General features: G+C 40.2%; 1 protein-coding gene across 1 annotated transcript in view; it reads right to left on the bottom strand.

The window, feature by feature from the left end:
* Psmb2 (proteasome 20S subunit beta 2) overlaps nucleotides 1–26,789 on the bottom strand; it is a 31,641-nt gene extending 4,852 nt beyond the window's left edge. Inside the window, exons 1-3 of the mRNA XM_055611487.1 lie at nucleotides 26,571–26,789; nucleotides 21,827–21,949; nucleotides 19,306–19,376 (exon numbers count right to left, since the gene is read on the bottom strand). Coding sequence (XP_055467462.1) covers nucleotides 19,306–19,376; nucleotides 21,827–21,949; nucleotides 26,571–26,661 — 285 coding nt within the window. The 5' untranslated portion in view covers nucleotides 26,662–26,789. The remainder of the gene's footprint in view (nucleotides 1–19,305; nucleotides 19,377–21,826; nucleotides 21,950–26,570) is intronic.
* Between the last annotated feature and the right edge of the window lie 534 nt (nucleotides 26,790–27,323).

Below are 27,323 nucleotides of genomic sequence, written 5' to 3'. Positions count from 1 at the left end.
AAGAAGAAGAAGAAGAAGAAGAAGAAGAAGAAGAAGAAGAAGAAGAAAAAGGAAGCTTATTCAGAGCAAGCATATTCAGGACTGGGACTAGCCAGGGCAACACAGTGAGTCATATTTCAAAAACAAAACAAAACAAAAAACCCAAAAAACTCACCCCCCCAACTCCATCCCAAGACTTAAAATCAAACAGTAAACTATACAATCTATAATTATGGAGAGAGGAAGGATAGAAGTATGGCAGGTCTCAAATATTTAGGTTAAAATCACTAGACTTTTCAACTCAGGAAAAAAGGTAATTGGAGTCTGTGACAACAAAAAGCAATTCCAAAGGTGATGGTCTAAATGAATCACTAACAGACTTTAGACTGCATTTGTTTCTCATATATGTATGTACATGTATGACATTTTCTTTTCTTAGTGGAAAACTCCATTTACTTATTGTGTTTGTGTCTGCGCAGGTCAGAGGACACTCTGTGGGGTTGGTTTTCTCCCTCCACCATGTGGGTCCTGGGATTGAACTCAAGTTATCAAGCACCTTTTCCCACTGAGCCATCCCACTAGTCCAACACCTTTCTAATAGAACAAGATACCTTTAAGATGGATAAAAATCTACTGTTCATCAATGAGATAAATAAAAAAGTAACTGTACCTTGCATTTAATAAATATTTGTTCTTTATATTACCTGTAGGTCCAAACCCACAAATTACTACAGTGAATCTTGACTAAATCTGCCTTGTTCTTCATTTCCAAATGGATAGTTACTTCTCTTGCACCTGCCTGTCTATGCCCCAGGCACCAATGGTGGCAATTCCATTTTGTGGGCTTCCTTTTCATTTATTCTTGTATTTCTTGCATCTGCTTCAGTGGGTAGCAGTCTTGCCTATGATTTGTGGCCATCGCTACACTTATACTTGTGCTCAATTAAATGAGACAACACAAAACATGAAGTTGGAACAACCAGTGACTCCAAAAGAGACACTGCATATTCTCTGCACACTGACCTACGTGGGCACTTGGCAGCTTGAAAAGAGTCACGGTAGAGCACATGAGTGTGCCCACTGGAACCTTCTAACCCAGCTGTGCTACTAAGTAAAACCAGTCCTAAAGACCCCTGAAAATACAGGAGCTCCAACTGCCAAACAGGCACCCATCCACAGAGTAAAGCAGCAGACAGCTCACAGCAATAAGAATCAGCCATCAGCAGTCAGGACTTCTGAAAAAATAACTGTTGTCCTATCACATTTCCAGTGAGGTGTGCTGGACTGAGCCATGCTCTGGAATTGTTCTTCAGGTGGGAATATTCCCTAAATTTCTACTGTGTTAGCTACATCCTAACCTTTTGATAACTCACACTTTAAATAACAACAAAAGCTCTGCTTAAATTAGCTGAAGATAAAAATAAAAATATATAAAGTGTGAAAACGGTATTGCAAAGTCTGACAGACAAAATATTGTGATGTTCTTATAGTTAAAATTGGGAGGATTAGGAAGGGGGAGAAAAATAATAGCCAAGTGTCTTTAATTAGCATTCTTCTTCCAAGAAAATTCATGATAACAGTTTCTTACCTATCACAAAGTAAGTTTAATCTTGTTTCTAAGTGTATAACTCATTTTTCCCAGCTCACTATAGCTAGAATACCCACTGTACAGTTAACTCAAACATTTTACCAAGTTGCATGGTGTATTAGGAATCCATACAGACAGAGGTCTCAAGCAGCAGAGTCCACATATATTCTAATGACACTCTTGCCCAGATATGAGACTAAATCAAGTCTCAGAACAAACCATGTTACACAAGAGCCATCACCATGAGATTTCACACAAAACCCATGTAAACACAAGTCCAGAAGCAACTGTGCTTCTTAGCTGAGCTACATAATATAATTTATGCTTCAGCATCTCATACACACTCAGTGAAGTTGGTAGTCAGAAACTACAACTCGTGGTATAGAAGATAACTCACAAATATTGTGTGACTTCAAATTACCAACTTTTGCATGTGTGAGATGCTGAAGCATAAATAAGTGGTGTTATCTAGACTAATTAAGTCAATACATCTGTGTAACAATTTGCAGTTTCAGAAATTCTGACAATGCTCCATATCAAAGACTTTTTACTTAACACTAGTGTTTTGTTGTTGCTGTTTTGTCTTTCAATTTCAAATAAATTTTTGTATGCTGTCACTGTTTTCCTGGAATGAGATCAATTCTAAGTAGTTCATTTTTGTGCTACTCTAAGTGGTTCTACAAGGAAAGTTAATAGCTGTAAGTTCCTACAATTTTGTTCTACTCTAACAGTTTACACAAGCATGACTTCTTGTGGTATGATTAGAGGTAAGACAGTATATAATTTACCTATTCATTAATATTCCATGTATTTAGAGTATTCTGTGAAGACAGGAGTAGGTCTGTCTTATTCAATGACATACAGCTATACAGGATATATTTAGTAAACATTTGTTAAATGAGTATTAATAATCATACTAGAGAACATTTTCGAAATTTTTTTCTTTTTGTTTTTTGAGCACTGCAAAAACAGTTCTACAGAGCCATCTTTCCAGCCCCAAGGGCCCCATTTCTTCCTTTGTTTTTTATATTTTTTCGAGACAGGGTTTCTCTGTGTAGCCCTGGCTGTCCTGGACTTGCCTTGTAGACCAGACTGGCCTTGAACTCACAGAGATCTGCCTGCCTCTGCCTCTCTGAGTGCTGGGATTATAGGGAGATGCCACCACACCGAGCCAAAGGTCCCATTTCTGAGAAGTGTTTCAAGTTTAAATCAAATGCCTGCATCTCCATAAGTAAGTTTTGTGGCTTTTCTTTCCAACCTTCCTCTAGAAGTGAGTACTAAGGAGAAAAAAGTTTAGGATACAAAGTAGACATTAAGCACCAAAAAGAGGAAACTAATAAACAAATAAACAACTCAGGAAGAAATAGGCCATGGAGGGGCTGGAAAGACAGCTCAGTGGTTAAGAGCACTGACCACTCTTTCCAAGGACTGGGGTTCAAATCCCAGCACCCACATGGCAGCTCACAGCTGTCTGTAACTTCAAGATCTGACACCCTCAAACAGACATACATGCAGACAAAAAAATAAATGCACATTAAATGAAAATAAAGAAAGAAAGAAAAAGAAAATAGGCCATGGAACACAGAGCTGGGCATGAGTTTGGAATTCCAGCTCTATTAGCATGTCTGTTACTTTAAAAAAATACTAAGCCTATCTGAATTTCAGAATCTCAACTAAAATATGAGCTAATGCCTCGTACAAAAGGACTAGTCAGGGGTCAGAGATAATGCATTTTAAGTATCTAAAACAGTACAGACTTAATATATGATAGATATTATAAAAAAATAAAACAATTTATGAAATAAAAAGAATAAGTAATAGGGAAGGCCAATCACCCCTGGGACAAAGCAAATTCCTTACAGGTATATGTCTTTATAAAAAGATACAGAGAGATGTTTATTAAAAAGTATCCAGCACACTGTCTGGAATGTGGGAGCAAAGTAGTAAATGAAGTTTCCTAGTATCAGCTGGGTTATGGTAAAGCCTTTTAGTTCGAGCAATCAGGAGGCAGAGGCAGGCAGATCTCTTGACTTAGAGGCCAGCCTGATCTACAGAGTAAGTTCCAGGACAGCCAGGGCTGCACAGAGAAAGCCTGTCTGGAAAGGAAAGGAAAAGAAAGAGAAAGGGAAAAGGAAAGAGAAAGGAAAAGAAAAAAAGAAAGGAAAGGGAAAGGAAAGCAAAAAGTTTCCAAGTCTCTCCTTCTTAGGATTCCTCTCATGCCCTAAGGTTAACAGATGTGCATGGCTGAAAGTGATCATATTAGCCACTTACAGTATTATTTTACTTCATGGTCAGTCTACTCTGGGTCCTCAGAAAAAATGGAGAGCCATATTTGAAAACTAAGTTAACACATATTAAATATTTTCATACTGTGTCTTACAGGTGCGCCTATCCTAAGCAGTAAGCATCAACTTTCTAGCCTTTGCACACTTCTTATTTTCTATGCACAGTATCACATGGAAGAACCTAACTACTGAGAAGTGCAAACACTAATGACAGGACCAAAAACCCACCTCTATTCTGTAAAAGATGTAAACAAAGTTAGGTGGTCTTCCAGTAGAGAGCAGTGCATTAGACGACTGGACATCTCCTACAGCAAAGGCTGAGCCTAAACAGTATATGTATTTTAACAAGACAAATATTCAATATCCATCTAGTAAATGCAGCCAAGCATTTAGTTAATATACTCCATAATAATAACCTGAGGACCAGTGGTTTACATACACCAACATGCTTAGATTTAAGTTGTGTGTGACATACAAGTAAAAAATTTCAAACAAATCATACCAGAAGACTTAAAAATAACTTTTAGTCTCTGGAATAAGATATTACAAAATTCTCTCTTTCTGGGAGGCAGGTGGAGAAAGGGTCCCGTTATATAGCCCTAGCCAACCGGAAACTCACCAGGTGGATTAGGCTGGTCTTGAATTTGTTGTGAACATTGTCTCATCTCTCCAGTGTGGGGATTATAGACATGCCCAATTAAACATTTCTGCCTCTTGGCAAACACTTTTAGTTCCAGTGTTCAGGAGAGAGAGACAGGCAGATCTCTGGGTTCAAGACCAGCCTGGTCTAAAGAGGGAGTTCTAGGACAGCCAGAGCAACACAGAGAAACCTTGTCCTCAAAAAAAAAAAAAAAAAAAAAAAAAAATCCTCTTATTACAATGTGTGTTGGGGTGGGAGATTAGACAAATATATTCTCCTCTCTTTTAAAGAGTTCATGTGAAGGGGCTGGAGAGGTGGCTCAGCAGTTAAGAGCACTGGCTGCTCTCCCAGAGGACCCAGGTTCAATTCTCAACACCCACAACTGTCTGTAACTATTGTTCCAAGGAATCTGACATCCTTACATAGACATACATGCTGTCAAAACACCAATGTACATTAAAAATAAATAATTTTAAAAGGTACATGACAAGCTTATTTACTAAGTGAAAAGCCCCAGGCCATTTTAAGCTTTCCTAGGGTTTAAATAGTGAAGCACAAGCTGGGCATGGTGATGCACACCTGTGATCCCAGTGTTCTGGAAGGCCGAGGCAGGCAGTTCGTTGTGAGTTAGAGATCAGCCTGGTCTACAAAGTGAGTACATCACAACCAAGGCTACACAGAGCAAACACTGTCTCAAATGAAACCAAAATGAATGAACAATGTGAGGTACTCAGCACAATGCCCAATACATAGTAATACCAAAGCCTAACTACTCTCACCTGCTCATTTTTAAGATTTGACTGTATTGTGGACTGGAGAGATGGCTCAGAGATTAAGAGCACCGTCTGCTCTTCCACGGGTCCGGAGTTCAATTCCTAGCAACCACATAGTGGCTCCCAACCATCAATAATGAGATCTGGTGCCCTCTTCTGGTATGTAGACAGAACACTGTATACCACTGTATACATAATAAATAAATCTTTAAAAGAAAATTTTGACTGTGTTAACAGATTTGACTAGCTAATACAAAGATCAAGAAGGAGGTACCACAGAGAATATAATTATCTACCTTCTTATGGTTGCAAAAGGAATAAGAAACTGGGCATTAGCCATAGTCTCTTTGTACTTCTTCCTGGGACTGAGATGGACTAGCGTATCTCTGCACCCCTAAGAACTAAGCTCAGTTCCGTACACTTGGGAGTGGGGAGTGTACACCATACACAGGAACTTTACTTCAGTTAGAGAGAACATCTCCTTCCTTCTAACTTTTGTGCTTATAATTCCCTGTCTGTTTCCTCTATCATGAAGAAGAAACACTGTAGTGATTAAGAAGTGCGTGAAATTCCATAAATTTTACAGCTAAAGAGAACAGTTGTGACAAATACACTGAAACAACAACATCAGCGACTATGAGAGTCTGAGCGGTGACAAGCAGCGGTGTGACATCTGGCGGAAGCCGAAGTCACAGCAAGGGGGAGAGAGGTGGGCGTGAGGAAGCATCCTGCCGAGCGTGGACACAGAAAAGGAGAGGAATTGACAGTCTTCTTTTGGAGCCAGGCCAGCCTTTGCCACCTCTAATTGAATGGGATGACATTACTATGACTGAGGGGTCTTGAAGGAAGGTGCAGTTTCTTTGGGCCATACAGCACCTTAAATGCTAAGCTGTGTGGGAAGCGTGTATCTATGCCTGGTGGGTCAGTAATGTGGAAGCAGATACTAACCCACAACGGGACAGGTAAGTTGAGCACTTTAATTAACAGACTTCTAACTATATTAAATAAACAATACATGTTGAAAAGAATACTATGGCCATGGTTTTGCTGTTTGTTTGTTTTGGGGGTAGTGGTAATTAAGCCCAGGATCCTGCACGGTTTTACACTGATCTACTCCTCTAGCACCATGCCTGATATTTCTTTTTTTTTTTTTTAAAGATTTATTTATTATTTATACAACATTCTGCCTGCACACCAGATCTTACTATAGATGGTTATGAGCCACCATGTGGTTGCTGGGAATTGAACTCAGGACCTTTGGAAGAACAGTGAGTGTTCTTAACCTCTGAGCCATCACTCCAGCCCCTGATATTTCTTTTAGTCCAGGATATTGCCAAGATTCTACCTTTTATCCTAAGACAGCTCATGAAAATGCAGTTTGTATGTTTGGAGATCTATGAGCTCACTGAGTTTATCCAGCATTCCTTTTACACAGGGAGCCTAATGTTCAAAGAGAAGACTAATTCACAAGGGTCCTGAGCATCAGTCAGGACCACAATTCAGGCTTCTCAACTATCAATCCTGTATGCTTTCCCAGGAAACCATTCTGTTTCCACTAAATGGAAATTAGGTTAACTGTATGATTCAATATATAGCTGTAACTCCCCCCCGCCCCAAGACAGGGTCTTTTTACATAGCCCTGGCTGTCCAGGAACTCACTTTGTAGACCAGGCCGGGCTCGAATCTGCCTGCTTCTGCCTCCCAAATGCGAGAGGCACCACCACCACCACCTGGCAGCTGTGAATTTCATACTTAAATATTCCCCAACTTTTCATACATGTACCTATTGCCCTGTATTTCACTTACCACATCAATTGTGATCAATAATATATTTTAAGTCTGAAGAGTGGGGTTAATGTCACAGCTGTGGTTCTTCTATAAGGTCTGAAGTTATCAAGTATCTGTAGGAGCTATTCAATAAACACTTGTGCCACCAATACCTTAATTGCTTTGTCAATATCCATTTTTACCTTCGCTGGACCAACTATTGTTTTCCAACCCAAGTGCTCTGAATCAGAAGCAGTGATCTAGTGCTTCAATAACCAACAGAATCTACTAGCTTTAGGTAGTTTCTGAGTATAATTTCAAAATTCTACTTCTGCTCCTTTAGTAACAGATTAAAAGTATTTGTTGGTGTGAGTGTCACAGTGCACACATGGACACCTGTGGGAGTCTAGTTCTCTCTCTCTCTCTAGCATTTGGGTTCCAGACATTACACTTGGGCATGGCAGCAAGCATCTTTATCTGTTGTGCTATCCTGCTGGCCCTAATTACAGATTTTCATATTTCACCTCAAACATCTTAAAATTCACCTCAAACATCTTAAAATTCAACAACTTCCAATTATTGAAATTAAATACTTTTACTTGATTTAAAATATTATGGCCTCTTTTCTTAAGCAATACAGCAATATTTTCATAAGACAGGGGTCTCAGTAACCCATGTTGCCTGGAATTCATGACAATTCTCCTGTCTCAGCCCAAGTGCTGAGATTACAGGAATGAGCCATCAAATCCAGACAAGATCATGCATAGATTCAATCTCTTCTATATATAAGCATAAAATAGTTTATAAAAATCTTTAATCAAATCCTATAAAAGTTCAGTGGAGTTACAAGACAGGATAACTACGAAACAGGCAGATACTCAGCCAGTCTCACCCAGCTTGGGATAACCCAGGTGTGGTGGAATATGCCTGTAATACCAACACTTGGGAGATGGAAGCAGGGGATTAAGTCACTCTCAGAAACATTAACTCTAAGGCCAACTAAAGCTGCATAAGAACTCTTCTAAAAAGAAAAAAGAAACAGTACATAATCACAGGGGAGACAGTGAAAATTTCAGGGAAAGTTGTGCTGGAAAGAGAAGATGGGGTACAGTCAAAGTCAATGAGAATAAGTGAAGAGGGTTCACTCATACCAACACATACATGCTTTCCCGTGTGGAAGACAGCAAACAATCACAACAGGACACATGGCAGAAGTAAATGTAGGTTGCTGTGATAGCACAAAGAAGCTATGACATTCATGTGAGGAAATGGGTGCAGAGAAAATTCCCTAATAAATGTTCCACTGAGCTTAATCAGCGGTGGAGAGTCAGCCACGGGAAACAGGCATATTCCGAAGAGAGTATTAGCAAGACGCCGATGTAAGGAGAGCTCCAGGAAGGTCGGCCTCCTGTTACAGACTGGCTAAGAGAGAAAGAAAAAGCCCTACAAGTTAAACTAATTAGAATCAGAATCGCACACTACCTTTTGCTGATAAACTTATCCACTGTAGTACTCAAAGGCACCTATAACCATGGACTCAGTCTCTATAGGAGACAGCAAGTCCCCAGCTTTGACTGTACTTTGACGTTGTTTCAAAAATTAAAACAAACAGGCTGGGGAGATAGCTCAGATTCAATCTCCAGCATGCAAGTTAAAAGGCCAGGTATGGCAGTGTGCACCTGTAATCCTGATGATAGGGAGTCAGAGACAGGGGGAGCCTTAGGACTTGATGGCCAGCCAGTTTACCTGAATCTGCTAAGTTCCAAGTGGGTAAAATCCTACCTTTAAAAACAAACAAAAACCCAAGAAAAACAGCATTGTGGAAGACATCAATATCTTCTGGCCTTTACCCACATGTGCACACAAAAACACACAGACACATTAAGGGCAATGGTGGCACATGTCTTTAATCCCAGCAGAGACAAGAGGATCTCTGTGAGTTGGAGGGCAGCCAACTCACAGAATTCCAGGACAGGGCTACACAGAGAAACCCTGTCTCAAAAAAACCAAAGCAAAGAAAGGAAAGAAAAAAGAAAAGAAAAGCTAACACAGGGCTGGAAAGATGGCTCAGTGGTTAAGAGTACAAACTGTGTTAGATGTTGTGGAGCATGACCTTTACTTCCAGCACCCAGGAAGCAGATGCAGGTGGATATATGGAGTTGGAGGCAAACCTGGTCGATACAACAAGCTCCTGGCCAACCAGTGCTACAAAGAGACCCTTTCTCAAAAAAAAAAAAAAAAAAAAAAAAGATGGAGAGAGCGATAAAGAGAGGACATGAGGTCCGTCCCCAGCACCTATAAGCGCTTAGAGTTCCAGGGGATTCAGTATCTCTGGCCTCCAAAGGGACCTGCATTCCCCTTTACCAGCCCCCAGTAAAATTTTAATTATTTTACACAGAATTAAAATACATATTGGCTCAAGAGATGGCTCAGTGGTTAAGAGCATCTGCTCCTCTTGCAGAGGGTCTAGCTTTGATTCCCAGCACCCACATGGTGGATCACAACCATCCATAACTTCAATTCCAGGAGATCCAACGCCCTCTTCTGACCACCTCAGGAACTCAGGAACCAGGCACACATGTGGTGCACACATACACATGCAGGCAAAACACACTAAATAAAACAAGTCTAAAAAACATTTAAAATAAAATAAATCTGAGGCAGAGAGGGGACTCAGCGGTTAAGAGTACTGGTTCTTGCAGAAGATCAAGGTTCAATTCCTGATACTAAACAGCAGCTGCAATTCCAGTTACACGAGATCTGACACTCTCTTCTGACTGTCACAGGGGCCAGGTTTAGTCTCCAGTAACTCAATCAGTGTCTATAAATGTTCATGGTAGGCTGGAAACAAAGAAAGCAATAAATAAAACAATCATTGGACTTTTAGAAACCCTAAATGAGAAATATCCAACCATATTTTTGCTGTTTCTTCTCACTGCCTTAGGGGCTTTCAAATGTATATTACTCCACTTAGAGCTTTAAATGCCCAACCCACTTGTCTAACAGTCATGAGGAATCACAGTGCTCACCGTGTTAAAGTTCCTACAAGTAAATAATAATTACTAAATAAATCTGAACTGCAGGAGGCAAAAGAAAGAGAGCCAGATATGGTGGCCCACATCTTTAATCCCAGCACTTGGGAGGCAGAGGCAGGTGGATGTCTGTGAGTTTGAGGCCAGCCTGATCTACAAAGTTCCAGGACAGCCAGGGCTACAGATAGAAACTCTGTCTCGAAAAAATCCAAAAAGAAGGAAAGAAGCAAAGATGGGAAGAAAGGCAGATTAAATAAGGTGTAATTTCAATGTTTATTTTAACAAAACTGGACTTTAAAGTCCACCCCCAAAAATGTCAAAATGTTATCAATTTTATTTCTATAAAGCCATTGCTAAGCTCGTTTAGTTGATTCTATTAAAAGCTGTAACCTTACTGTAATTAAAAGTTGAGAAATTTAATGAGTTGAAATGCAACATGGCACAGATGCCTTATTATACCAACTAGTTAACACAGTATTTGTTTTCTACATTAATTTTACTTGCTAATCAAAAATACTGCTTTCTCCCAAATAACATCAAAATAAAATTGCTGACCCTGCAATGGCAAAACCAACACCACGTTTGCAACAGGGCCACTTGGATCCTTTCTCATGGGCCGGTGGTTTCTAGAACAAATGTAGGGTTCCATGTACATTGAAGTGAGTTCCTAAAACTCCAATGCAGAAGCCATGCCTTACTACAGACATGTACAACACAAGGTACATAGTGAATGTCTGTCCATGAGTGCCTAGGAATGCTGACTGCATATAACAGATTCATCTCTAAGCTATCAGACAGAATCATGGTCTCCTGGGACAGAATATTTAGAATATGATTGTCGATGTCCTCAGATGGCAACAGTGTATATTAGAATAACAGTGGATTTCTGAGGGGGAAAAAGAACATTTAGGAGCTCTGCTGTGAGAACAATGCTCCATATTAACACCTCATATCCAGTGTACCCTATTCCTACAACCACATGGGTATGTGGGTACGTGGGTTCGTAAGTCTCCCTTTTCCCTCCGTTCTTTCCTAAATTCTCCAAAGAGCAGCCAATAATCTAACCGACAGCTTTTCAGAAAGGCCCACTGCTTCTGTGTTTTAGGATTTATTTATTCTATTTTGTGAGTATGTGTTTGTCTCCATGGCATGTATGTATGTTTATCAGAGTATGCCTGGTGCCCAAGAAGGCCAGAGGAAGGAATTGGAGTTTTAGAGTTAAGGTTAGGGGCTAAGGTTAGGGTACAGGCAGTTGTGAGCTGTGATATAGGTGCTGAAACCTGGGTCCTCCTTACCTGCTGAGCCATCTTGTCAGGCCTGGTCCACTGCAATTATGATAACATGAACTACCTTTTAAGTTTCAATCTCTTGAGATACCTTTAAAGCTCTCAGTCTTATTTACCAAACTATAGATTTCTATATACCAATAAAATGTTATCTATTTACATTTTAAAAAATCAGTAATATCCTAATTTGTATACTGTGCCCTGTTCAGACAGACAGAATGTAGTGTAAGTGGACCAGAGAACTATCTGTTGCTGCCCTGAACATCTGCAAACACTAACTTGCTCTCACGCACCTGGCCTGCTTCCAGTTTTCCCTTTTGCTTCATCTTTTGTCTGTCGATGCACTGGTTAAACTGTCCCCACAACACCCTGTGCACACGAGCATTCCTGCACTTTCATTCTGAAGTGCAGTTGACCTTCTACTTCTCCATTTCCCCATCTGAAGGCACATATTGAACTTTGTAACCTTTTCCTCAGCCCCAAAGACAGTGCAGTCTGGAGATCAGCAGAACCAATTACTAGTAGTAATTAAAGAGCACCTTGTCTATAATAAGCTATCCCTATTCAAAGGCTCCTGTAAGGAATGTATGAGATTCTGGTAGAACATTCAGTTATTCAGAGATTATTATATCGGGATTGGGGATTTAGCTCAGTGGTGAGCATTTGCCTGCCAAGCACAAGGCCATAAGTTTGATCCTCAGCTCCCTAACACAAGAACAAAAACAAACACACCAGGCAATCACCACAAAGAAATTATAATTGTTCTCTTCCTTTTCTTCTTTCACGTCTTGTTAATTATATTTGCTATACTGTTAACTTCTTTTCATTTTTAAGTTAAAAATGTTATGCTTCCTTGCTCTTTTAGCCTTTCTTTTGTCTTTTTACAGAATTATCCTTTTATGAATAATATATGTAAAAATATACAAAGCATACATGTATAGCTTAATGAATATAACACATGTAACTACTTCCCAGGCTAAGAAATAAGTCAACTCTTCCTCCTGTGTGAAGCCTTCTTCACTGTTCACATGCACTTTTTTGGCAGACAATAAAAAGGGTTTTTGATACCAGTCTTTAAATTCATAACAATGTGTGCTCCTACAAGATGCCAGGGGCTTATATGTGTTTCTGTCTGAGTGTTAGGGTTTGCCCACAAGTGTGCCTACCCAGACTAGGGCACTGGTTTAAAGTAATCTTAAAAGGTAAGGGTAAGTTGGTATTTCTAATGAAAAATACTTGAAAAATAAAAGCATGCTGTTACTAAGCAGGCACAGCATTCTGCCACTCTAGCCTTAAGCCAAACCTTAATAGGAAACCACATAATTTCTAATGACATAAGTTTCAAAACAATATAAATATAAATCAATTACTTATATTATTTCACTTCCATTGTGCTTAGGTAAGATATTTTAGGTGAAAAGTTGCCATTATGGAATTGTACAATTCCAGCCATCCAATAGGCTTATTCCATTTAGCCAGAACAGGGGTTCTCTGCTCACAGCAGGCATCCAACAGGGTAGCACATATATGCTCTCTGAGTGAGAAAGCAACACCTTCTCACATACAACCCCCTGGAGAGAGATGGGGAAGGGGAGGGAGAGGGCTTTACACCTGCAAACTCCTAACTCTATCAGCACTGGGGCTGGGAAAAACACCACATAATTTTTTTTTTTAAAGGGGGGGGGAGGTCTTCAAATAAAGCCAGGAGCTTCAAAAAAGAATCTTCCGAAGCCATTTTCTTTTCCTCGGGAGTCAGTGGGTATAATGATTCAACAACCCCTCTTTGTCTTCTTAATGGACTTAGTCAAGCCCTAATGACTACATAAGCAAACTACTTTTAAAGGACAGCTGTCAGAATTTTTACGCTGGTAGAAAAACACTGTAAGCACAGTGCTGTCATATTAATTAGGTACCTCAACTTCAAGGCACACCTGTCCCTGAGCCTTTGGATAATCAAAATGACCACTAAAAATAGAACAGTAGTATCTCCAATGGGGCAGACATGAGCCCACCTCCAATCCTAGGAGACTTCCGTGACCTGGGATATGCATATGTTGTGCAGTACAAATGAATACCTATCTAAGTGGAGCCTGTTCCCAGTTTTTAGTCTGTCCTATTGATGCTGGAAGACAAAGTAACAAACACACATAACTCTTGGCCCACAATGAAAGCCCAGCTAGTCGACTAGCTGACAGAGGCAACTCTGGAGGAAGAAAACTACTCCCTATCGGCTGAAAACTGCTACTTGCACCAAAAGTCCAGGAATTGATTAACATCTTCAATTTTGTTTTTCTCCCCAATTTCCTCATCACCAAGAGTAAGCCAGTTCTGCTCTGTCTGTCAAGATGCCCAGGCTGTGTGGCAGTGGTGTCAAAGGCTGCCACTTGCTCCAAGGCACTGCCATCTGCAGCAGCACAACATTTTGTCTCCGGAAAATAAACACATCTGCCTTTGCCAGTGTCCTCCCACTGTGTCACCCATCTGGAGCAGGTGAGCTGGAAGGCAAGCCTGGGCATGGCAAGATGGGGGCGAGCAGGGAAGATGAGGCCTCAAGGGAGATGGCACATAGAGGAAGAGGCAATGCTTCGTCATGTCACATCCTGATAACCACATTTGCCAAAAAGCATGTGAAATTACCCTTGTTAGTGATATTTTAATCACATGTAACAAATGGTTGGTTGTGTTTAGGGGATAAGACCTGCAAAGTCAAGGTTTCACCTGGCCCATCTGTTCACCGAGTCACATGACCCCAAGGATACCAATAAGTAGATGATGGCCTCTATGCCAGCCACTTAAGGCATGAAGAGAATAACTCCGGTGCAGAACAGAAGTCTCACAGCAACAGGATTCTTTTAGGCTAGGAGTTCGCTGTACCTGTCTCCCACGACCCAAAGCAAATACATTCACATCCAGTGATCACTCACATAAGCAGTGATCACTTCTGAAGTGACTAATTTTCTTTCCTATGTTTCTTTTTCTTCCATTGAAAGAAAATACTCGTCTTGACACCAGATCTTTATTTTCTTGGAACCAGGACTGAACAGGATTTGCTAAGTGCATGCTCTGCCACTGAGTTACCACCCTGCTTCAGATCCTACCTAATCCAATCAGCTGCTTGCTCTCTCAGCGTTTTCCACTAGCTCATAGCAGAGCAGGCACTAAAGCTCCTAAGCAGGCTGTAACTACAGGGGGCGGGGTGGGAGAATGGTGAAGATTTTTTTTTTTTTAGATTAAAATTTGACATGTAATTTCTGCATGTAAAAAATAAAAGTAGAGCAAATACAAGTGAAACCGAGCTGAGGTTAACTACACTAGTCTTTCCTGTGTTCAACTGCAGCGTACAAAACCAGAGTTAAAAAACAATGTGCTAGCTTTCATTATTTCTACTGTTTAATTGCTAAGCATTTTCAAAAGTGTGTGTGTGTGTAAGAGAGAGAGACCAAAGGCTTAGGAAACGCTTCAGGAAAAGTTCTATGAAAACACTGACCACTCAGTAGTAGTAGTAAAGCTTGGAAGACTGCACACTACGGAGGCCAGCGTTCTGCTAAAGCTTCAACACAAAACTCCATATTCCCCAAGGACACTAGGGTGGCCTGGTTACACCTGTCTCACATCGGTAACATGGAGATGCTAAATGGAACAGATAATTTTTAAGGGATTCAGATAATCATACAAATACCACTGGAGCCGGGCAGGCAAAATGACTTAATGGGGTTAAAGGGATTTGCTACCAAGCCTAACCAGTCTGAGTTCAATCTCTGAGTTCCAAATGATGGAAGAGAGAACCAACTCCCAAAACTTTCCTCTGAGCGCCACAGCTATGCCTTGGCATACACGTGCACATGCAAATATTGGGGCGTGGGATACAGCAGTTCAGCCGCAGCGCACATACTTAACATCACCATGCCTAAGACTCATTCAAAACTCAAAACTAGAAAGTACAAGTTTCTCACTCAAAAGAGACACTTTCCTAGACTTTCTTATTTAGTAAAATAAACTGAAATATTTCATTAGGTCCTAGATTCAATCCAAGGTGGCATATGGCATGGAATGGAGGGATTAATTAATTAGAATTTAAGCAGCTCTTTATGGCTAGTGGTGTTCATACATGCTGGGTAAATCTAGAACAAAACTTAACATGTAACAAATGCTCAATGTTACTTTATTTCTACACTTTCCATCAATTCTAGTAAATTCTATAGCCCCCATTTTAGTAATTAATCAGTTCAATTAAATAATTCAACAAATAATCTCTATAAAGGTAACATAGCCATTATTTCTTTAACCAAATGATAATAGCAACATAAAAACAAAAATCATTTATTAATCATTACATGATTTATATAATGTACAAAGCTGTGCATGATTACCTCTCAGTCTATATAACAATTCTATGAAGTACTATAATTCTGTAAATAGGAAAATTGAGCTTAGATTCCATTCAAAAACATACAGCCCACAACAGTCCAGAGATCATTCAACCACAACACCAAATTGCCTGCATTTTACTGACCTAGTTTATATAAGAGTCATTATATACTCTACAGTAAATGTCCTCCATCCTGATACCACCGGTAGGCATAAGTGCACAAACACACAGTGTAACTGACAGTCAAACAATCTAAGCTACAGACGGACACATGAAATTTCATATAAATAAAATCTGGCTAATCCAAAATATGTTACCATGTAAATATGCCAATTACAGTGACTTTATGTGAGGAATATATAAAACTATCATCATTTTTCTCTAGAATAAAATCAAGTACTGGGGCTAGAGAGTATGGCTCAGGGTTAGCGCATTTGTTGCTCTTTCAGAGGACCTGAGTTCTCTTCTTTAGCACCCACATCAAGCAGCTCATGACCACCTGTGACTCTTAACTCCAGAGACTCCAATGGCCTCTTCTTGCTTTCCTAGGCATCCACACATGCACATATACATAAAAATAAAATGCCAAGTAACTAAAATACAAATTTTTATTTTAGAATCTACTTTGAAAGGTAGAACAAAGAAGCACAAGGCAGAGGTGGTCAATATCTACTAGAGCTCTGTCATTGTCAACAAGAGATATTTATTTGTTCAAAACATCAAACATCTCTGCTGGTGGAGATTAGGTAGATTCACTGCATTTGCATGAAGCAAATTTCCAGTCTTATCTCAATTCTAAAAGGAGCTTAATTCACTCAATGTCTACAACATTTAATGGTAAAGCTTTTTTTTATTGTGCCCAGAGCTGGAATTCTTATCCCAGTTCTGTTTGGTAAATCAGAAAAAGTGTCTACACAAGGAACCAGGGCACACTCCTTCCATAATAGAGGCACTTCTGGGTGATAGGAAACCTAGTATTTGACCCACCTCTATCCCTCAAGGATTAAATAAAAAGTGCCTAACTTTACATAAATCTGTCTTCACTCTGCAGTCTATTATGTCTCTGATTTCTACTGAAATATTATAATCGCTTGCATGAACATGGTACACAGACATACATGCAGGCAAAACTCACACATTAAAAAACTGTTTATAGATCATTAAGATTTTAAAGTACCTGGTTAAGGCTAATACTGAGATAGACTCCAGTGAGATGGTTGGGATCTAGTATTAGGCACTGAAAATAAAAGTGCTTTAAAGACTTATAGGTCTGGAGAGATGGCTCAATGGTTAAGAGCACATATACAGCTCCCAACATCTATGTCAGGCGGCTCACAATCTGCTATAGAGAGCTCCAGGCTCTAGAGTGATCCAATGTCACTGCCTTCCTTAGGCACATGAACTCATATACACACATTCATACAGACACACAAACAAATCTTTAAAAATAAATCTTCTAAACAACCGATAGCAAGCAGGTTTATAAAAAGCTTAATACCTATACTTGCTTTGATTACACATGACTAAGTTTAAGAAAGAAGATAAAATCCGAATCACCAAGAGTACTAATGTTCTAAATGGTTACTGAAGAATCAGAGTTGACCTTAAGGCAAACAGTCAAATTATAGTACAATTACTGTCGCTTTGTCTGGCCTGCTGTGTGCCAAAAACTAGTCCCTCTGCCACTTTATGCTTTTCACTGTATCAGCAAGAGAATCAACTACTATCTGTCTCAGTGGAATAGCGAGTAGATTAAATTATTAAGCAATATGCTTTGGGCAAAAGTCATATGAATGCTAAATATTATGATTTACAAGCATTCATTTTCCTGGCACTCCTGTGGGGTTAGGAAGTTATCCGGATGGCAGAGATGAATAAATAGGCACAGGGGGTAAGGTCACATGGCAAGGCTCTATTTACTCAGTCCCTGGGGAGAAAGTACACACCCTTGGCAATCATATGAACTTCCTTGGCACATCCACTGCAATCTCTGCTGCTTCCTTTAAGATCAGACAGAGGATGCTACAACACAAGAGCAAAATAAATGGAAACAACTCTTCATGCTCTGGCTACACAGTCACAGAAAGACAGACATTACTACCTCCATTACCATGTAGGGACGTTAGCTACAGTTCAACAAAAATAAAAACACTTGAAAAACATTTGGACACTTTCTTACAAAAGTCAACATATTCATACTGTACAAACCAGCAATCACACTCCTGAGTAATTACCAAAAGAACTGAAAACACATTTAAAGAAATCCCAGAGACAAAGTGACTCAAGTTGGAAGCAACTAAGATGTTCTACAGTAGGGAAAGGATAAAATAAACTTCAGTCCACTTAGACAAAGGAATATTGCTTACTGTAAAAAGAAATAAACCGTCAAGCCATGAGAAGACATGGAAAACTTTATTACTTTTTTAGATTATGTATTATTTTAAATTATGTGTATGTGTGTACATCTGCATGTAGGTACCGGTGCATGGGTACAGGTGCCTCAAAAGGTCAGAGGCATCAGATCCCCTGGAGCTGTTCAGATGACTGTGAACTGACTCACATAGATGCTGGGAACTGAACTCAAGCCCTCTGGATGAGCAGAAAGTGTACTTAACCAGAGCCACTTCTCCAGCCCTACATGGAAAAACTCTAAATGCATGTCACCAAGAAGTCAATCTGAAAGCCTACCTACGGTATGATTCCAACTCTATGCTATGACATTGTGAAAAAGATACTATGCAAACAGTACAAAGACCAGTGGCTCTCAGGGGTTCAGCAGATTAAAGGTGAACAGGTGGAGCACAGAAGAGTTTCAGGGCAATGAAAATACTCCGTATGATACTGATGGATTTAGATCCTTACATAGTCACCTAAACTCAAAGGATACAAGCCTCTGAGTAAACCCTAATGTAAACTATGAACCCAGGCTGTCAATATAAGCTCATTAGTTGTAGAAATACACCACTCTGATAGATGCTGACAATGAGGGATGCTATATACGTGTTACCTGGGCTGAGTTTCTATGGGAAAACCTTTGTATTTTCCTCTTAATTTTGCTGTGAGCCTAAAACTGCTTTGAAAAAGTAAAATCTCGGGAGGGGAGTAACTTATCGCAGTCCTTCACGTTAGCATGCCACAACAAACAAACCAAACAGTGAGATGGCTCAGTGGGTAAAGGCAACTGCCATCAAGCCTCCAACCTGATTTTGATCGCTGTAGCCCATAAGGAAGGCGAGAACCAGCTCCTCCAACTTGTTCTCAGACCTCCACAGCCACACCACACACAAAATAAATGTTAAAAACAAACCAAACAAACAAACAAAAAATTTAATTTTCTTCTTAAAGTAAGGCATATTTTCACTACATAGCCTGGACTGGCCTAGAACTAGCTATGCAGCCGAGGCTACCCTTGAATTCATTAGCCTCCCAAGCGACAGAATCAGACAGTAAAAAGTAACAGTGACCAAAGAGAAAACAAACCCAAGGGGACTACAAAGGAAAAAATAGCAATGGGAATGGTTCGGGAAAGCCACACTGTTCACACAGAGCTCTTTCTATTCCTCAAGTTTGTAGCTGCACTGCTTACCCGACTCCGAAGACAGTCCGCCAGGTTTCGACGTGTGAAGTTAGCTGCTGCTGTGGGGGACAATTCATATCCTGGTACAAGACATAAGGAATCATACTTAACGTGAAGCAGAAGGAAGTAACAGTATCCACCTCAAATCACTTCTTTATACCTTTCTTTTTAAAACAAGCCTTAAACTTGAGACCCTCCTGCTTCTGGGATTACAAGTGTGTACCACTATACCTACCCTAACTATAAATTTTGTTAAAAGCCATTTTTATCTATTTATTTATGTGTTCTGAAACAGGATCTCACTCAAACAGGGTCTCTTGAGTCAGACTGGCCTCGAATTCATTATATAGCTGAGGATGGCACTGAACTCCTGATCCTTCTACCTCATCTTCCAAACTGTACTTAATAAAGTAACTAACTTAAGGGTTTTTAAGAGTTAATTTAAACAGACACAATTTTTCTTCTAGGCATTGACTTTTAGCACCTAAAGCACATGAAACAAGCAACTCTTCCTCTTCTTACTCACTCAGCCCTCTCTCAGGACAACCACACTTCAGAAGCACTGTCACACCCTTCACCCTAAGTATGTGTAACCCAAAGCAGCATAGTTTTAGGACCCTGAATGGTAGGGTCTAAGTCTTGACCACCCATGAATTTTCTCAAGTATTAAGCACAGAACTTAACATTGTACGCACGCAACATACTTCAAAATTACTTAAGCAATTGGGAAAACAATGCTAAATGTATTGCCTAAAATATATGTACGAATAAATGTAATTCAGTTGTTTTACATAATTATATAAAAATTAAACCAAAGATATATTCTAAGTCTTTTGTTGTTGTTTGTTTTTCAAGACAGGGTTTCTCTGCCTAGCCCTAACTATCCTGGAACTCACTCTGTAGGCCAGGCTGGTCTTGAACTTAGAGATCTGCCTGCCTCTGCCTAAAGGTTGTGTGCCACCACACCTGGCTCTAAAGCTTTTCTTTTCTGTAAAAGATTTATTTTTATTTCACAAATACGAGTCGTTGGCCTCCATGTATCTGTACCATATGCATGCCTGTTGCCCAAAAAGGCCAGAATCTCGTACCCAAAGAAGGTGCTGGACCCCTGGAATGGAGTTAGGATGATTATAAACCATCACGTGGGTACTGGAACCAAACTCAGGTCCTCTGCAAGGGCAGCTCAAGTGCTCTTAACCACGAAGCCATCTCTCCATCCCCTAAAGAATACTTTTAAAATACAGTGTCTTATAACTACAAGGACCTTCCTTTAAGTACACAAAGAATTTTCTCTCTTTTGCAGTGCTGGGCTTAAACCCAGGGCTTCCCAATGCTCAGCAAGTGTTCTGCCACAGAGCTATACCCCCAAGCCAGGAGGGTCTCATGTTCTCACACCCACAGTGTAGTTGAATTTGGCCTTTAACTTGTGATCCTCCTGTCTCCACCTTCCAAGTGCTAGGATTACAGGCAGGTACCACCACTCCTGGTCAAAGCATCTTCACTAACACAAATATAATCCATTTTATAAATAAAGAAAATAAAGTCCTAGAGAGTATAAATGACTTATCACATATGGAACTTTAAACCCATGGGCTGGAGGAATGGCTCAGAAGGTAAGAGCCGAAGCTGCTATTCCAGACAACCCAGATTCAATTCCCAGCACCCATAACCCTCTGCAATTCCAGCTCCAGGGGATCTGATGCTCTCTTCTGACTCCTGTGGGCATCGTGTGGTGCAGAGACATGTGTACAGGGCAAACATTTACACACATGAAATAAAACAAAAGAACTTAAAAAACTGAATCCTAGCATTTCATACCCAATGTCAGTGTTACAATGGTTCTCTGCTCTGGAATTTTTGCGGAAAATCTTCAGGAACAGAAGAATTAGAATTTAGGGTCTAGATTTTTGTTTTATTTAGGTTTTGTAAGATGGAGTTTCTCTGTATTAGCCTTGGCTGTCCTGAAAACTGAATCTGTAGACCAGGCTAGCCTAAAACTCAGAGATTATATACCTGTCTCTAATTTTGTTTAATAGGAAAATTCAAATGACTCAATCTGACTGAATAAGACTGTCAGTAAAGAATAGCTGTTGTCAGTTCAAAACCAAACATAAACCAGTAGCTACAGGCTGAATAGTATCCTCAAAAAACTGATGCTAAAGCCCTAACCCCAGAACCTTACACTGTGACTGACTGTATCTGGAGATAGCACATATAGAGACAATCAAGTAAAAAATGAAGTTATGAGGAAAAGCCCAATCGTATGTGACTGGTGTCCTTTTAAGAGTAGATCTGGATAGACAATACAGAGGAAAAAAGCTGTGTAAAGGCACAGAGAGAAGATGGTCATCTACAAGATAAAGAGACGGCCTCAGAAAAATTCAACTCTGCTAACTCCTTAACCTCACACTTGTAGCCTTCACAACTATAAAAGAATTCTGTTCTTTAAACTGCACAGTCTGTGGTACCTTGTATAGTGGCCCTAGAAATCTAATGCATCAGCCAAAGCTATCCTCTAAGTTTTACCCACCATTCCGCATCTTATAAAGCTGCACGTTTTTCTGGATGTATTCTGCAAACTGTACAGTGTCGCCAGCCTCTCCAACACACAGAAGTAAGATTTTTTCACTCATCTTAAACATCTTGTCGTGATCTGCTCAAAGGAAAAGAAATTCATATTAGAAATTGCCAATAAAAACTAAGGACTATTTATATATGCAACTATACACAGGTCTATTAATTACTATATTATTTATATATTAATTACCATATTATTTATAGATATTTATATTTATTAACCATTGTCATTATAAGACTTTAGGAGTTTCACTAATCAACAGGTTAACTATCCACATATTTTATTAATGTTAATTTCAATTAAAAATTACATATGAAAGCATACTATTTAAGATACAATTGTGGGGGAAGGCAGGGCTAGAGAAAAGAGTCAGCAGTTAAGAGCACAGACCATTGCAGAGAACCCCGGTGACTCCCAGCACTGACATTAGGGTTTGCAACCATCTATAACTACAGTTCCAGGGAACCCTACAACCTCTTCTGACCTCTCAGGGTACTGCATACATGTGGTATACAAACATGCATGAACTTATACACATAAGGAGGTGGGTGGAAGGGGGACTGGGGCTGAGGGTGGGAGTGGCACACACCTTTAATTCCAGCCTCCAGAGGGAGGCAGAGGCAGGTGGATCTCTGTGAGTCCAAGGCCAGCCTGGTCTACATAGCAAGCTCCAGGGCAGCCAAGGCTGTTGTTATACATAGAAATCCTGTCTCAAACAAACAAACAAAAAACCCAAAACAAAAAACTAACTAAATAAATGTTTTTCTAAATTACAATTTGGGGCTATAACTGTATCTCAGGGATATAGCATATGCTGCGTGTATGTGTGTGAGGCCCTGAGTTCAATCTCCAGCACTTAATTAATTTAAAAATAAAATTTACATTTGGCATGGGGACACATGCTTTAATTCTAGCACTCTGGAGGCAGAGACAGGCTGGTCTGTGTGAGCTCTGATGCCAGCTTGTTCTATATAGTATGCTATAGGACATACAGTGTATGTCCTATAGCACGTTTTCATACAGTGTAGCCAGAGCCACACAGTGAGATCCTCTCTCCAAAGACTAACACAAACAACAAAAACAATTTAAGAACATTTAAAATACAAGGAATAGGGCATGAGGGAAGCTGAAGGAAATCAGACTATGGTGATTATCTTCAGGCACAAGACAAAGTACAAAGTTCTGAAATGTTCCTACTAATACAAATGTTATAAACACATACCAAAAAAACAAACAAAAAAACCAAAAATACAAACCTGTGGAAAGAATAGCTTCTACAGTTAAGATTATAGAACCATCTCAAGAAAGAAGAAAAAAATGAGCAGAGGACTCAAATCACTTTATAAAGTACCAACTGCACTTTGAAAGCAAAAAAGAAAATTGGTTGTCAACGCAGAAACTTTAAGGGATGTGGTAACAGCGAGCTATCTAAATCTTAATGAAAACCATAATACTCTAACCTTATCTAGCTGAACCAGACTCATTCAGATTAAATAGATAAATAAATACTCAGATTGTAATTGTTGCCTAGGGAAGAAAACTCAATATTTAGTCTGCAGCTTCAGAGAAAAGCTTAAATCTTCCTATCATACCCTACTTTCACTTTTCATTTTTCTAATAGTGCTGAATAATCTCCCCTGCGAGACATGTTTTCCTATACGAAAGCTTTTGAAATGCAGAAATCTCTTAATAGGATTTAAGGAACAAATGCAACTATCAAGTACAAGTGTTTGGAGTTGGGAGACACTAATAATGTGGGTATTTGGACTGGGGTGGGTACCACATGGCATATGCCTGTAGATAATGTTGAATTGCCTTAAAATGGCCAAATAGACATGTTTTCATTTGTTACACAATCAAAGACTGTTAGTTTGCAAAGTTGTTATAAAAGAAAGATTCACTTACATATATGTATGCAAAGAAAAGACCAGATGGGTATATAAGTTCTAAATTCTCTACAGTGGTAAGAATACAGGCAATTTTTATTTCTTTCTTCTTGCTTATCAGTACTTTCTAAATTTCTAGACTTAACATGTTCCACTTTTGTAAGAAAACATTACTTAATAAGTTTGAATTATTTTTTAAGGAAAAAAAGAGCAGTTAGGCCACACTGCTCAGCAGACAAAGGCCTTGACCCCCGAATTCAATGCCCAGAACCCACACAGTGGAAGGAGAGGACTCCTCCAAGTTGTCCTCTGACCTTCAACGCATGTGCTGTGACAAGTCTGCATGTACACACACACACACACACACACACACATTAAATTTTGGGGGTAAAGTAATTTTTTTTTGTGGGGGAATGAGTTTACAAACTTACATCACATTTCAGAAAAAAGGTTAAGATTCTAGGCAGTAAACTGTTAATTATTAAATAAATGTAAATCAGGCCTACTTATGAGCATGCTCAGTGAATAGGAAAAGATAATGCTTCAAAACAGAACTGATGGTCCTGGATTATACAAGAAGCTGCCTGTACAGCTCTAGGAAGTTCTTACACTTGACAATAAACTCACAAGATCCCCAAACACAGACAACCAAGTTGAGTATCAGCATGTAATGCCATGTGTTCTGGAGAGACATAGGGGGCAAATGATTTGTCTGTAACTCCAGTTACCACATATGTAAAATGACACTATCACTTACCAATGCCTAACTCACAAGTAAGGAAAACCATTAGACTTAGTGTTAAGACAATGTAGTCTGAATCACATATGTTGTAGGAATTCAGAATAGCAAGTTTCTGGGGACCTCTGAGAAACTTAAAAAAGCCATTCTGTTGCTAGGCAGGTGGCAGTGGCACATGACTTAATCCCAGCACTCAGGAAGAGGCAGGAAGATCTCCATGAGTTTGAAGGCAGCCTGGTAATAGAGTGAGTTCTAGGACAGCCAAGTCTCCTCTTATTACCCCAAAGTTTAACTGCTCTTGTTGACACATCAATTACTTTCTAGTTTGTGTTATAATTATTTATACACATATACGAATCTCTTACTTTTATACACATATATGAATCTCTTACTGTATTACTAACTTTGTGTGTGTGTTGCACATACATGAGCAACTGCCTGTGCTGGGACAGAGAAGGACATCTGGTCATCATCCACCTCATTCTCATGAAGCTCACCCTCTGGGCTTCACTGACTGGCCAGTTAGCTCCCAGGATCTGTATTTGCTGCTCCTAACAGGGGTTACAAGCATACAGCTATGCCTGTTTTGTTTTGTTTTTTTTTAAGTGAGTATTTGGAATGTAGATTCTGGTCTTCATGCTCGAATAGCAAGCACTCTGACCTATTCAGCCATCTTCCCAACTATTAACTTCTTTTAAAACAAGGGATACACAGTCTTGGCCCCCACACCTTTCAGCACCTGGCACTGTAAAGAATACAGATTACCTAAACCTGTCAAATGAACTTTTAATCTACTAAACAAAAGCAAAATACCTTTCAAACAGTAACATGCCTATGATCAATCATAGATTGATCATGTTACTGTTTGAAAGGTCAGATTCTAAGGGTCAGATTCTATGGGTCAATTGTCACTATAAAAGAAACAGTGTTGTTGTTATGGGTAAAAGAGAGCATATGGAAGAATGTCTTCTGTTTTTGCAGTGCTGAGAATAGAACCTAAGGCCTTGTGCATAGCAGGAATGTATTTTGCCACCGAACTGTATCCTCAGTCCCAAATTACACAGATTTGAACCTGGGTTCTGTCACTTGTAAGCTTAGAAACTTGTTTTTTGATAACTTAAAAAATTATTTATTTAGGATTCTCCTGCTCTATAAGGGAGTACACGTGTCACAGAATGGACGTGGAGGTCAGAAGACAACCTGCAGGGAGTTGGGTCTCTCCTTCTACCATCTGGGTTCTGGGATCGAACTCGGGTTGTCAAGCCTGGCCAAAAGCACCTCTACCTACTGAGCAATTTTAACACCCCCTTAGGAAAGCCTCCAACTAACTCTGCAAAAAAGGAAACTAGTCAATCTTTTTTAAATTATTAAATCTCTGGACACATCTGATAACATACATGCGTCAGTCTGTTAAGTATCTGTCCAATGCTAAACATTTACACATAACTCATTCACTCAATCCTCTCAACACATTTTGAGTTGGGTATTACTAATGTGAGAGATAAGAAAATCTGAGCACTGAAAGATAACGTACAAAGGTCAGAAAGCAAGTAAAGAGGGGCCATCTCTATGGTATTAACTATTTAAATACAAGAATACAAGAAAAACCTAGCAGCAAGTGAAAGCCGGAAGCTCTGAGCTGAGCTGCTTAAGACAGAGGAGGCAAGAGTGAAACGCCGAACTCTGCACCCAAAGTATCACTCTCCCCCTGATCACCACCTTGGGGCACCCTCAAACTAACCTGTTCCTGACGACCGAAGCTTACGAGAAATTGAGGGATCTGAAGTGCCCAGCGCCGAGCACACATTTTAACTCTTACAAACTGAATTCCCCACCCTGAGCAATACTCACCTAGCAAACCTCATCTGGCCAAGGCCAGAGCACAGCCCTAACCTAGAATCGGAAGCCAGGGCCTAAGCCAGTTTCCCGGGTTCTAAATCCTGCAGTGCGGGACAGGCAGAGCACGCTGAGTCTACCTTCCAAGCCGCCCTTCACCAAGCCTCCCCTTCATCAACTCCCGCCGCCTGCCCCTACCCCCAGACCCGCTGGGCCTCCCCGCTTCCTCTCTCACCGTCCTTCATCTGTACTATATTGCTTGCGGCCACCCGGTCGGAAGCGACGAGGACGTAGTCGGGGCCCTGAATGCCGATGAGGTACTCCATGGTGGCGGGAAGGTAGAGGCTGCAGGGTCCACAGAGAGGGACTTCCTGACTCCACGGCCTCACCAGTGAGACAGCACACTCCGACGAAGCTGGGTATGACGCACACCGCGCGAGCGCCCGGCCGCTGGCGCGGGATAGTGACGTCAACCATCGCGAGACAGTAGAGAGCCGTCGGGAGGTTGAGCGCTTTGACCTCTGTAATTGCTTAGTAGGCTGGTCCAGGTGTGGCTTAATAACGTAACTGGGGGTCATGCAATGCCCCGTTTCTTTATCTACCAATTAGAATTTCAACATTTGTACAAGGGGAAAACCGCCCTCTGTGTGAGAAGGCCAGTTACAGCAGGTTTCTGTTTCATTTCGTTACTCAGTAAATAGCCGAAATCATTCCCTGCAGTCCAGGTTGGAGAAAAATCATCTTGAACTAGGGACCAGCCGGGGCAACATGAGATAACAATCGCAAAGTGACCAAACAAACAAAAACTACCTGGCGGTGGTGCACTCTTGAAATCTTAATACTGGGTAGGCTGAGGAAGGAGGAGGCCTGTCAGATCTAAATTTAGTCCTTTTTTTTTTTTTTTGAGGCAGGGTTTCTCTGTGTAGCCTTGGCTGTCGTGGAACTCGCTCTGTAGACCAAGCTAGTCTCCAACTCATAGAGATCCGCG

Source organism: Psammomys obesus, unplaced genomic scaffold (genome assembly GCF_907164565.1).
Source record: "Psammomys obesus unplaced genomic scaffold, mPsaObe1.curated_primary_1811, whole genome shotgun sequence".
Lineage (NCBI taxonomy): Eukaryota > Metazoa > Chordata > Mammalia > Rodentia > Muridae > Psammomys > Psammomys obesus.
This window is presented reverse-complemented; position numbering and strand designations above follow the sequence as displayed.